Source organism: Eucyclogobius newberryi, unplaced genomic scaffold, assembly GCF_026437365.1.
Source record: "Eucyclogobius newberryi isolate DKJ021-1_F unplaced genomic scaffold, fEucNew1.0.hap1 SCAF_17, whole genome shotgun sequence".
NCBI lineage: Eukaryota > Metazoa > Chordata > Actinopteri > Gobiiformes > Gobiidae > Eucyclogobius > Eucyclogobius newberryi.
The window spans coordinates 33,666,045-33,677,997 of record NW_027315801.1 but is presented as its reverse complement, the minus strand read 5'-3'; the positions used below and the strand labels follow the sequence as shown (position 1 = coordinate 33,677,997).

The 11,953-nt window shown below is 41.9% G+C and overlaps 1 protein-coding gene across 5 annotated transcripts in view; it reads right to left on the bottom strand.

The window, feature by feature from the left end:
* casz1 (castor zinc finger 1) overlaps positions 1-11,953 on the bottom strand; it is a 99,013-nt gene that overhangs the window by 27,083 nt on the left and 59,977 nt on the right. For 3 of the 5 annotated variants that reach the window (XM_072450170.1, XM_072450171.1, XM_072450168.1), the window contains exons 3-5: positions 7,078-7,969; positions 5,614-5,679; positions 2,991-3,087 (exon numbers count right to left, since the gene is read on the bottom strand). In XM_072450170.1, the coding sequence (XP_072306271.1) occupies positions 2,991-3,087; positions 5,614-5,679; positions 7,078-7,969 (1,055 nt within the window). The remainder of the gene's footprint in view (positions 1-2,990; positions 3,088-5,613; positions 5,680-7,077; positions 7,970-11,953) is intronic. The other 2 variants (XM_072450172.1, XM_072450169.1) reach the window with 1 other exon arrangement.

The following is an 11,953-nucleotide window of genomic DNA, read 5'->3' as shown; positions in this document are numbered from 1 at the left end:
CATGAGTTATCCCTTCCAAGGACCTGATGGTCTCCTCCCCGAATGCAGAGAGGGGAAAAGCTGCACTCTGTTACGCTGTTACTTAAAGGTGCACTGTGTCACTTTTCTGGCTCTGCCGCCTGCTCATTGATTCGCTTGGAATTTTCCACAGCGCAGCATTAAATGACTAGGTGATGCCACAAGGCTAAATGACTGTTGAGATCTGTGGAAAGGCAAGCGGTAAGGAATTTTTAAACAATAAAAATGACCTTTTGCCGTACGTACTGTGGAACATTGCGGGAAAATTGGTAACATTAGGGCTGTTAAAATATCAATACAGCAATATATTGTGATGGATTTCTTGGCAATACGTGTATCGTTACAGGGAGGTGTTTCCTGATACTTTAAAACAACAGAAATACTTTATAACTTGATGAGTTATTAACCTGCCGACACGAGCATTAAGGCTGAATCTGCTGTGCTGAAAATATGTCTTATTCATAGGCTAATTGTATTCTGATATTGAGGCTATTATGAACAATGCATTTGATTATTCGACATAATAAAAACATCAATTTAGTAAATATTTAACACCGGTTTTAAGGAATATTCACGTGCAGTGTCAGGAAGCGTATCGTATCAACCTCTGAGTTGAGAGACGTTCTGGTACCACTTTCTTATAACTTCATACGCCTTAATAAAGCATGTAAATAAACTGAATTCATAATGAACAAATAGTTTATCAAGAATGATTCAGGCTCAGTTACTACTTAATTAAGGTGTTAGGTTCAGGAGATACGTCACTAAGCCTTTGTTCATCATGAATTCAGTTTTGTTCATGCTTTATTAAGGCTAATTATTTTGAACAGACTCCAAATCTTGTCCTTTCGGGGCTTGAGGAGAGAGTTTCAGCTTGTGGGAGTAATACAGGTGGTGGTAGTTTTTATTTGATGAAAAGTGCTTTGTAACTGCGGGTTTATGTCACATTAACGCACTGTTCCACTCACTGTTTAATCATCAATAATTGTGAATAACGTTGAGATGTTTCTTTTAACATCCAACACTAAAATCTGATATAGTGACAACCCTAATTGTGTTCAGATGCAGTAGAAGTACAATTATAAATAGCCTCTAATATTTTATAATAATTGAACCTCTACCTAAGTATTATTATTTTGTCCCACTCTTCCTTCAGCACTTCCTTCTGCTTCTGTTTGTCATGCGTCTGAATCCTAATGCATATCTGTGCCTCCCCTCCACAGAGAAAATGCGGCCTGACCGTGGAAATTGCCGTGGTAACCTGAACTAACGCTCTAAATAATGACACGAGATGGTTTTTCCTTTGTATTCCTCCAAGAACGTGTCTCCTCATCAGACTGTGAAGTGCGCCGCGATCCGTAATGCTTTGGGCACATAAACAATATTTATCGAGCGCTAATCTCCGGCTGATCGGGAGCAGACAGTGGAGATTACATCTGAAGACGGCTTCATTCAGAAAAGTGAAGAAAAAGGGAAGGAAAACACGCGGAGAAGGAGCATGGATTTTTGCCTAGTCTTTGAACAAATGTGCGGGTGTTTGACTAACTCTCTGCAGCCATATGCTACGGCAAACAGAGCGTTCTCATCTGCTTTGGGCTGCTTACATATACATGACGAGCGCTGGCATCGGGACAAGATTAATAATGTGAGAGGGGATTAAAGGCACCGGCAGATGTCTTCAGAAACGGATGAGAATGACTCGTATTTACAATTAACCCTTTCTAACGACGGGGCCGACTCCAGTGAGTGAGACCTGCCCTCGGCTCAGTCAGCGGGGCAAAGGCAAACACGCCTCAGGTCGCTGTGTAACGGCCACTGACGAGGTGACACGCTCTGTTTGTGTGTACTGCATCTTTTTATTCTGTCCTCAGCTAAACTTGAAGTCACCTGACCTCAGTGGGCTCCAGGAGACACAATACAAGGTTCAGTCACAGCATTCTTTTCTCTAAATGTCCAGGATTCTTCTCATGGGATGAACTTTAGAAACGTGTATTTACTGTGGAAGGGCACAATTTGTAATGATATCCATGAGTACTTTTTTTCACACTTGCTCGTTATGTATCTTTAAATAAAACAGTGAAGTAATATCCCATGTTTTAATAATAATAATAATAATACATCTTTTATTTGTATAGCACTTTTCAGGGACCCAAAGACGCTGGACATATACAAAAAGGGGGGGGGGGTATTTACAGACAGGGGGGGACAGCATGTACAATACACAATAATGAACAGATAAAATAAACAAGACAGAAGAAGGACAAATAAAATGATGGGGATGTAACGGGAGGGGGGGTAAAAATGTATTTAGTGTAATAAACCGTGGACTAATAACACTATTTGTGCAATAAACATGGGAAAGTTGAGGCACAAAACACCAATGAATTCGACACACTACACTGTGTAAGTTATTTAAAGAAGACTTATTCTGCTTTTGTCTTTTATAATGTATGACATCCGTGGAGCATTATTTTATATTTAAAACGTGTTAAATTGCAATATTAATCTAAAAGGATTTCCAGTTAAAAAAACAGGGCACGTCATCACAACAAAGTGCCGCACTGCCGGACCATAATGGCGTCCCTGCCTATAGAGCAGTGTTTATTTCTTTTTAATTCATGCCAAAATGGTTCGATGACATCGCTGAATCCTACACGTATCATTGGTTATGAAAAACAAAATTGGATACTAAAGTAAAAACTGGAATGTTGTATTCAAACATGCATGAATTGCTCTAAATACAACTTTCACTGGGTAAATATAAAGGGAAAACAGTTCCAACATGGTTAACAGCTCAATTTTGTCAAATGTACCTAATATTAAAATAGAATGTATGTTAAACGTTCAGTAATTGGTGACCACAGCTTTATGCCACACAGACAAGTTATTAAACACTTCTAAACAGCATTAAATGCCTTTCCACAAAATTAAATGTGTATTTGGACGGTGTTCAAAAAGGATGAAGTACTCACGCTCACCTGGTAGTTACACTCCGGGTCCATGCAGTGATAGTGCTCTCTGTACTGATACGCGCAGTGCACGTGGCCACAATGCTGACTGCCAGAAAACCTGCCAAACGCCACCAAAACACACACACACAAACGAAAATCAGTTTTTAATGCGAGGATATATTTCAAAGGCATTGTTCAGCGTTCACCTTCACAGTCGCCCTCTCAGACAGACTCCTGCCTTCCACACTGCCGCCACAATTTACCCGTCTGTCACACCAATTCCACTCAAATTAGCTCCATTTACTTCCAAAGAGACACTTATTACTGTGAAACCTTTTCCCTCCACGCACTCAAAGAGGGACGGGGAACCTTGTATTTCTTTTACCGAGCCGTGAAAAACCTTGTTAAATGAGGGCAGGTTAACCACAGACCAAAGACATCAGAAAAGCTCCTATTCATTCCACTAGATCTCTACATTTCAGTCAGTTTCTAGTAAAAAGGAAACTGCTTTGCTTTTTTGCTACAGTACTGCACTTTTACAGCGGCGATAATAAGCCTGATGATGATGACTCTTAAAATCCTCCAATTACGAGCAAAAAACACACAAATAAACATTTGCTCTTCCGCTGCCAAGAGCTCCGTCTGCAGCGCGAGAGAGAGAGTTTTTTAATGTCTGTTTTTGCCTTGTTAGGATTATCTCAGAACAGCGTTTACAGATCACTTTGCAAACGCTATGTGCTATTTTTAAACACTGTGCGGAGACCGGGACTTAAGTACATTTTGTTTGAAAGGACAGGATAAAGCGGTGATGAGCTGTATTTTCTCAAGTCAGTTAAATAATCAAATAATTGCATATATTTCTGTGCCTTTTTTAACTTACAAAAAAGATAACACTTTAAAAGAGGGTTTCTTACTCAAGTATTCATAATTCAAGACATTTAGTGCCTTTATCACTTTTTAATAAACAGCTCATTACAAACATTTTGTACATAGTTTATTAACACCCATGTTTTTGGCTAATGGCTTATTAGCATTTATTATAAGCACCTACCAATGCTAGTACGGTAATCTAAGTGCTTATAAACTATTAATAGTGCTTATTAACACCTTCTAAATAGTTTATGAAGGGACCTTATTATAAAGCTTTACAAAATCATACTTATATTTATGTTACTTTACTACTTTGTTCATAATGTTTTGTATATTTGCAATGTACAGTTTTGCTTGTATTATTTTAAGTATTACATATTTTGCCAGTCTGAATACAGCAATGTGAAACCTCCTGAATAGAAGCAGATTCTTACTTGATTTGAGTAGCATTATTTGGAAGTAAAAACACTGCTTCTTGTGTCCCCACCTGCCTAGAACAACATATAATATAACCTACATCACATATACATATACATATACATATACATATACATATACATATACACACTTGTGCACACAGAGCCCCGCGTCCCCCCCAGAGGCCGCGCCCCCCTCCCTTGCTGCTCGTTGCCCAGCTGTATCACTTTGCCTCTGGACAATTCCCTCTTGCCGCATCAGGGGGCCTAATGGGCACGCCACTATTCAGCAGCAGATTAAATATTAATATAGCCACCACGACACACACAGATTGCAGCGCATCTCTGGTTACAATACGGATACACGGATCAAAGTGCGGGGCTGGTAGCGGGTGCATGAAAGTATTTAAAAAGTACGACACTGACGGCAACAAATCTTTTCCACGCCGTCAAACTCGCGCGGCAAACGACGGCGGTGTTTTTTAGAAGCCTGTTTTGCAATATTGCCCCACAATCTCTTTGCAACATTTACCCTTTTTAAAAAGCCTCCTCTTCTCGCCTCTTTTTTCCTCAACCTCAACACGGAAATTGAAACTGTATCTGGGCTTATCTGCAGCCTCCCTGTGCATCAACCGCCGAGATGTTTAGACAAATTTTATGCATTATGCAGCGCAAATATCAAAACAGTTCTTGGCACTGCCAGCAGAAGCCTCATTAAAAATTCCTTAATTAAATCTTCTTGCAAAATGTAATCAGTCCAAGGAAGGCTGCTGCGTGTGTGCGCGGAGAGAGCAGAGGATGTGCGTGTGTGTCTGTCAGTGCCAGCGCTTTGATTTATGCCCTTCATGTTATGGCTCGGAGAAGTAATCATTAACGCCACTTTTCAAATGCGCGTTTTCTTTCCTTTTTAGAAACAGAATAAACAAACAAAGTGATAATCACCTTTATAGTCAGTGAATTGAGAATGGCCGACATTGTTCTTAGGCCATTCAAAGGGACGCCTCTCTGTTGGTGTGAATGAGTCCCTTTTAGATCAGTTAGCTTCCGCGTAAAGCTGCTCTAACCTCAGTTCATATGCTCGCTTTTCCAGTCGCTGCTAATGTCACAGAATAATCTTCACTCTCGCCGTTACAGTGAGTTCCCATTAAGCAATTTATCTTTCATTACATCCCTCTACTTCAGCCTAGCACATAAATTTGACTCTTTCTTAATTAATTTACTGTGCGTTCAACATTCTCGTATAAGTCGTGTTATAAGAGTAAATAAAACACAGCATTGCAGGGGCTGAGGAAGTGTTTGTCTTTTGCTTTGGACTGTTTCCTTACAGCAGAGAGCGGCTCGGTGAGGGATTTGCATACCTGGCAATATATTTCTGGTAGACGTTGACATCCTCGCCAGTAGGTTTATCTGGTGGCAGGCCATTCCTAATGCAACAACAAACACAAAAGAGACAGGATTAATGGCGAGGTCGCCCTGGCTGTTGTTAATAAAAACAAACTGACACAATATTTACTTACAGCCGCTCCCAAACTTTGCACTATCAATATGCATTTTCCTGTGGCATAACAGCGTTTCCATGTGGCTTATGAATCAGAGGTAGAAGCCGTGTACTTTGATGCATGGGCTCCCGACCAATGAAAGGCAAAATGCTGGAGCAAAGGGACATTAATCTTTTATGGGGTATTTTGGTGAGTGCTTGTATGCAAAATGGCATAATGGGGATGGGAAGAAAAGCTCTGAAAAGGTCTTTTCTGATATTCCCAGAGGGCCTCTGCTCTAATGCCGATGTCAAGTTGTCTCCAATCAGTCTAAAAGAAAAAGCTGAGACAAGACTTCAGCTGAAAGAGGCTGAGCCAGACTGTTACAGAGGAAGTTTACCTTTAATTTAGTTTAAATTAATGTTAACATGGTAAAAAGACAAAAGCAGTAGTGCTTTTCTTGTTCTTTTCACTGTGTATAGGATAAGTGTGATTACACAGTATTGGTTGTGCTTGGCTCTTCACAGCAGTGGCATTTAGCTCACTGAGAGCCGCTCCACACGGGGGACGACCCGAGGTTAATCTGGCCCTGAGGGGAAGCAGGCTGCCAGGCTCTCCTCAGCAGCCCCTCTTGGTTGCACAGGCAGCTCAGTGTTAGCCAAGCTGCGATGCACTGGCCAATCTGGCATGGCCACAGCTGCCCGCTGCCCGCGCTGCCCGCACTGCCCGCGCTGCCCCCGCTGCCCGCGCTGCCCCCGCTGCCCCCGCTGCCCGCGCTGCCCGCGCTGCCCCCGCTGCCCAGGCCTAAAGGGCCCGGGACCGTCCAGACTGAGCGGACACTGAGTCCCCAAACCTCTGATCACTTGTTTTAAAGAACGCTCACTGGCCCCTGTGGCTGGTGCCAGGTTAGTCATGGCTCCAAAGTAATTAAGGGGAGAGTTGTTACACCCCAGCCAAACCAAGAAGTCAAGTCAGTTTGCGATGACTGTGCTAAATCAGTCTCCACGGAGTACTACAGCGAGTAAACACTTCGTGTGCCTTTGCAGCTCATCATGTCGTGGATCTATTGGGCGCTATGCGCTATTTCACACTACATTCCTGTTGGCTGCGGTGAAGCTAGCAATTACCTGTGTTAGACTAGTGGAGTCTCAGGAGCAGTAAAGTGGATGCAGCCTGTACATTAGTGTTTCTCTGAGAGATGAAGTGTGAAGGACACAGTTTGGACAATGATCAATCATTAAAGGTTTTTAATGTATTTTACTTAGTTTTTTTGTTTTTAGAATTGAAAAAGTGTACTTTCTTTTGCTTTCCCCAGTAGTGTCCAGACAAACAGCAGTGACTTACTTGACAGAGGACACAGTTCCAGAGGTGATGGAGTCAGTCTTGGAGAAGCTGGACTTGAGGTACTCTGCAGTGCTGAAGCTGAGGTGTCCAGTCTGGTCCATGGTTAGACCAGGGGTGATGGCCCCTGCAGCCCCTCCAGTGGGGACACCAGGTGTACCCGGGTTCCCTGGGACAGAGGCCAGGACGTTGGGCATGAGCGAGGCCTCAGGGTTACCAGGCATCAGCTTCTGTATTGTTCTGACGTCATATTTGGAGGGGCGCCCCCCTTTGACAGTCTTGAAGGCGATGGCTCCGCCCATGTCAGGGTTTCCGTCCCCGGGTTTGAACAGCTGTAGGTACTTGACATTCTCCAGATCGTACTTGGAGGGACGTTTGTAAGCGTTACCATTCTGCGGCTGCAAACTCTCACCCCTCTTCAGCTTCTGGATAAAGAAGTCATATTTGGAGGATCGTGATGCCATGTTGGGCATGTGCATAGAGGGCGTGGAGTGCTGTGTGGCCCCTGCCTGGGGTCCTCCACGAGACTTAAGGTCCAGACTGGAGGGGAAGATCTGAGCCTCGGCCCCCGGCAGGCCGCTCTGCAGCAGGGCGCTCTTTTCTTGTGCCATCTTGGCGTTGAGGTCATCTGGTTTGGGAGGGGAAGCATGCAGGGGCCAGGGCAGGGTCTCTCCGGCTCTCAGCTTACGGATGTACTCTTCATACTTGGAGAAGCGAGCGCGGCGGGAGGCCTCCTCGCTGCTGAGGGACGAGGGGTCTGAGGTAGACGCTTTGAGCTTCTCAAAGCTGAGCTTCTTGGTCAGCTCATCCCTTACCTGCTGGTCATCATAACCAAACATTCCCAGAAACTCAGTCATGGTGTTGGCTGCATAGTCTTGCAGGGCCGCGGACTCTCCTGGACAAAAGAGGATGCTGCCGTTAAAATCGCTACACGTTCATTTGATTTCAGAGTACATTTTCACTTGTTCAAGATTGTTCATTACATTAATAATGACACCAATTGATCAAAAATAATGATAAACATCACGTTGACTTGAGGTCACTCCATCAGTTTAATGAATCACTTTGTTTAGTCACTTTGACTGATGCCTGCTCAACAAATGTCACACCACTTAATTTATGTTTGTAATTTAAAGTTACAGATGAACTGATTAGGCAAGGTAAGTTTAACTCAATACACACATTTACATTGTCATGCACAGAAACTAGAACAAGCCCAAATCTCCACAAATCTGCAGCTTTGAAAAGTGCACAATGACTCTGCACTCTTCCTGTTCTGCACACACGTGACACACCTGCTCTGCAACTAACCTAAATCTATAGGAACTTCCTTTATGCATTAGAAAAGTCCACGCAGGGACAACTACCTCAAGGACACAGCTGGAGTGTGGTCATTAATGTATAGCTTAATTGCATTATGTTGCGATTAATTCTGGACCATTAAGTTGCAGGTTATTGCAAAGCTCCATTGAGTAAAAGGGAAAAGACAATTGAGATTTCCGAATTAATGTTTGAAGTATGAAGAATTTCCAAAAAAGGCCTCATCTAAACTGCTTCGTTCGCCCGTAGTGTCATGTTAAAACCTTTACATTTTGTTTTATTGCTTTCCTCATGGGCAGAGTGCACACGATCGGGCCAGAGGTAAAACCACCTACCGCCGGCGTAATTAATACACAAATATTTCTTCTCTTGTCTCAAATTTCTTGCTAAATCAGTCTCAATGGCCCCGGCTTTTCACATCTCCAGTGCAGCGTGTAAAATAATCCCTAAATTTCCACTGGCAGTGTTGTGGAGTGTGGCCCCCGTTAGCGACAGATCAGTATGAAAGAGGAGAAGGTGGATCGAAAGGGCATGAAAAATGTAGGAGAAGTGGATGAGGGATTTGAGAGGAAATACCGCCATGTTTGCAGCCGATCGCTTGAGCAGATCTGCAGTGTTTTCACATGTACCCTGACCACAGGCTGACACGCTGCTGCTGGCCTCAGTCCTAAGTGAGGATCCAGTTCACTTCACACCATTGTATGTTTGGATGGCAACACTTAAAGTTAGACTTTTGTTTTTTTCTTTAAATTTCCCAAAAGTTGCAAGTGATCACTGAGTAAATGTTACTTTTTTTTAATGAATGTGAATTTAAATAGGTAAAAAAAAAGGATTTACTGCGACTACACTGGCTTTACTTAAGTGCTGCAGCTATTACTAATATTGCTACTTGTACTACTTCATCTTCTGCAAGTACTGCACTTGAATTCTCTTAATGTATGCTACGATTCTATAAGAAAAATACAATTCACAATTAAGAGTTTCCTGCAATGATTATGGTAATGAGTATCTTTTTCTTCAACTATTACAAATATGTGGTTCAGTAAAGGAATCAAATTACTGGAACTTAGACAAAATGTCACCCAGACAACCGGATCTACTTGTATAAAATGTTTCCTCAGAAATACATTTCTCCTGAGTGTGTGTGTCACTTCATAGGTATGTACTGTTACTGTTACTGCGTTTAAAAGTCCGCGCCAGTGTCAGGTCGACGTGTATCATATCTCTGAAGTTGTAGGGCGGCAGAAAACACCTAACTTAAAAAAAATAATCTGACTGCAATACTGAAGCACAAAGACAGTGCGACTTGTGTAGGGAGCGTAACATTTCAACATCTGAACTCAGGCTGGATTCACACGTGTCTTGTCTTAGTTTGGTTCTGGTTTGAAGACTTCTTTTGGCCCTGGTTCCAGTTCAGAGTTCAGTCCCAATTCTGATGTGCTGCAAGTGTAAAAGAAAAGTGTTGACTGACTCGAACAGGAATTATTACTACAAAAGTCTCATACTGTGGTATTATGTCAACGCAACTGTACGGGCCACTACTAGTTTATCATCCATAGTGTTTTTACTTTATTCATTGATGCCTATGGAAAAACTGTGTATGTGTATTCATCTCACTCTTGAGTCCAATCATATTGTTAGAGCATCATTTTACACGACCAGAGATTATTTTCGATGGCCAGCGCAAAACGGTAATTCTGACACAAACAAAACGGGCGGTTTCTTTCACGCACGAGCTGATATTGCTGTTCACATTCTATTTGCTGTGTGTCATTTTATCGTGCGCTCCTCAAAATGAGCTGGAGTCTCATCAGTGTCATGCTATCACTAAAAGCCCCATGATTGTACGTGAAAGGATTAGGACTGGGGCGACCACAGATAACCTTTACAAAACACGGTGTAAATGAGGTTTGTACTCAGCCCTTATCTGCTGCTGGTTAATAATGTCATGTGACTCCAGGTGTACAGAGGAGCATGACTTTGAATTATAACCAAACATGTTAAATAGCCATGAAATATCTATAACAATGCATATTTTAGAAAAGGGAAAGTAAAGGAAATACTTCAAACGAGCCACAGAAATAAAGATAATCGAACTAGTATTAGATTTTGTTGTGTAATTGAAAAATATTAAAGGGTCTATATAGTTTTACTGGCTATTTGAACTACCACTTCAGCATCTTTGATAGAAATATGACTTTGATTCGAGCCGGTAAAAGCCAAACAAAAGAGTTCCCGTTTGACTTTCTCAGTTTCAGTGATATCAACTCCACACAGAAGTGCTTCCTATCTCGACACCTCCTGATGCTGAAGTTTACACACTAAACAGACCGGCCTTGTCTGCATTTGAGGCAATTAGAGGACATTTTCTGAGCGGGACATGATAACCGGTGGCTTGATATGTGTGGCACTGACCAAACATGGCGGTCGGCGTGGCGGTCGGCGCTCACAGCTCTGAGAGGCAGAGGTGTCACGGAGATAAGGGCCATGCTGGGAGCTATATATGGACTAATCTACAGGCACAATGGAGTCTGGAGCGTGACACTTTCGAGCCCAATACGCCGGCGACGAGGAAGTTCATTTACTCATTGTTGAGATTTCATAGCTTGCACTTGTAAAAAAACACTGATCTAAGTCATAGTTTTTATCAGTGATAACGCACAAGAGGTGGTCAGCTGATCAAAATATCCATTATATTGTGGTTTTTTTAACGTATGAAACATATAGTTTATTAAAAAAAACAAAAAACGTTTTTAATCACTTCTGTAGGTAATTAACTAATACATTTAAAGAAATTTTTTTGTTGAAGTGACATAACATCGCTTGATTATTGTTGTCGGGTTCTCCAAGAAAACATTTTAGATATTTACTGTAATTAAATCAGTATTGCCTAGTCCTTCTACCAATGTATTAGTATTTTAGGTACAAAAGGCCTAATTTAGAATCACTTAATAATTGATTTTCAGTATTGTGTCTGTTCCAAGCTTTACATTTTTACTGTGAGGGTAATTTTTTTACTTATTCCAGACAATAAGACAAAAACAGTGCATTATGGGAGACAAATGCAATTTAAACGTCTAAAGAAGTAAAAAATGAAATACACTACAGTAGAAGGGTTGAACGCCGCAAGATTAACTCTTCATGCTACACTAATTTAAACACTTTTTAAAAAGCTATTTGCGTTTATGTGGGCAAATCAGTATAAGTGTGTTTGTTTAAATGGCCGCTGGTATCCTAATAGAGCTGCTTTGAATAAATGACATGATGTGCACGGGCTGGGCCTAATTTGACACACACTAAAGTGCACATCGCCGCCGTCGCTTCAAACTTCCACCCTGTTTGCTTAGTTAATTAACAGCCAGTAAATAGGGGGGGCTTTGAAAACGGCTCAAAATGAACAATAACCTTTCCGTGTGAACCCTGGATCGCAAATGGAAGTCGTGGTCAAGCCCGTTTGATCCACTGCAATCTCACTCGCCGCTTTTATTCTTTTTTTTTTATTTTTAATTCATTGTTTTTTCCCTCCCAACGACTAATGCGCCATCTAAATTATCTAGGA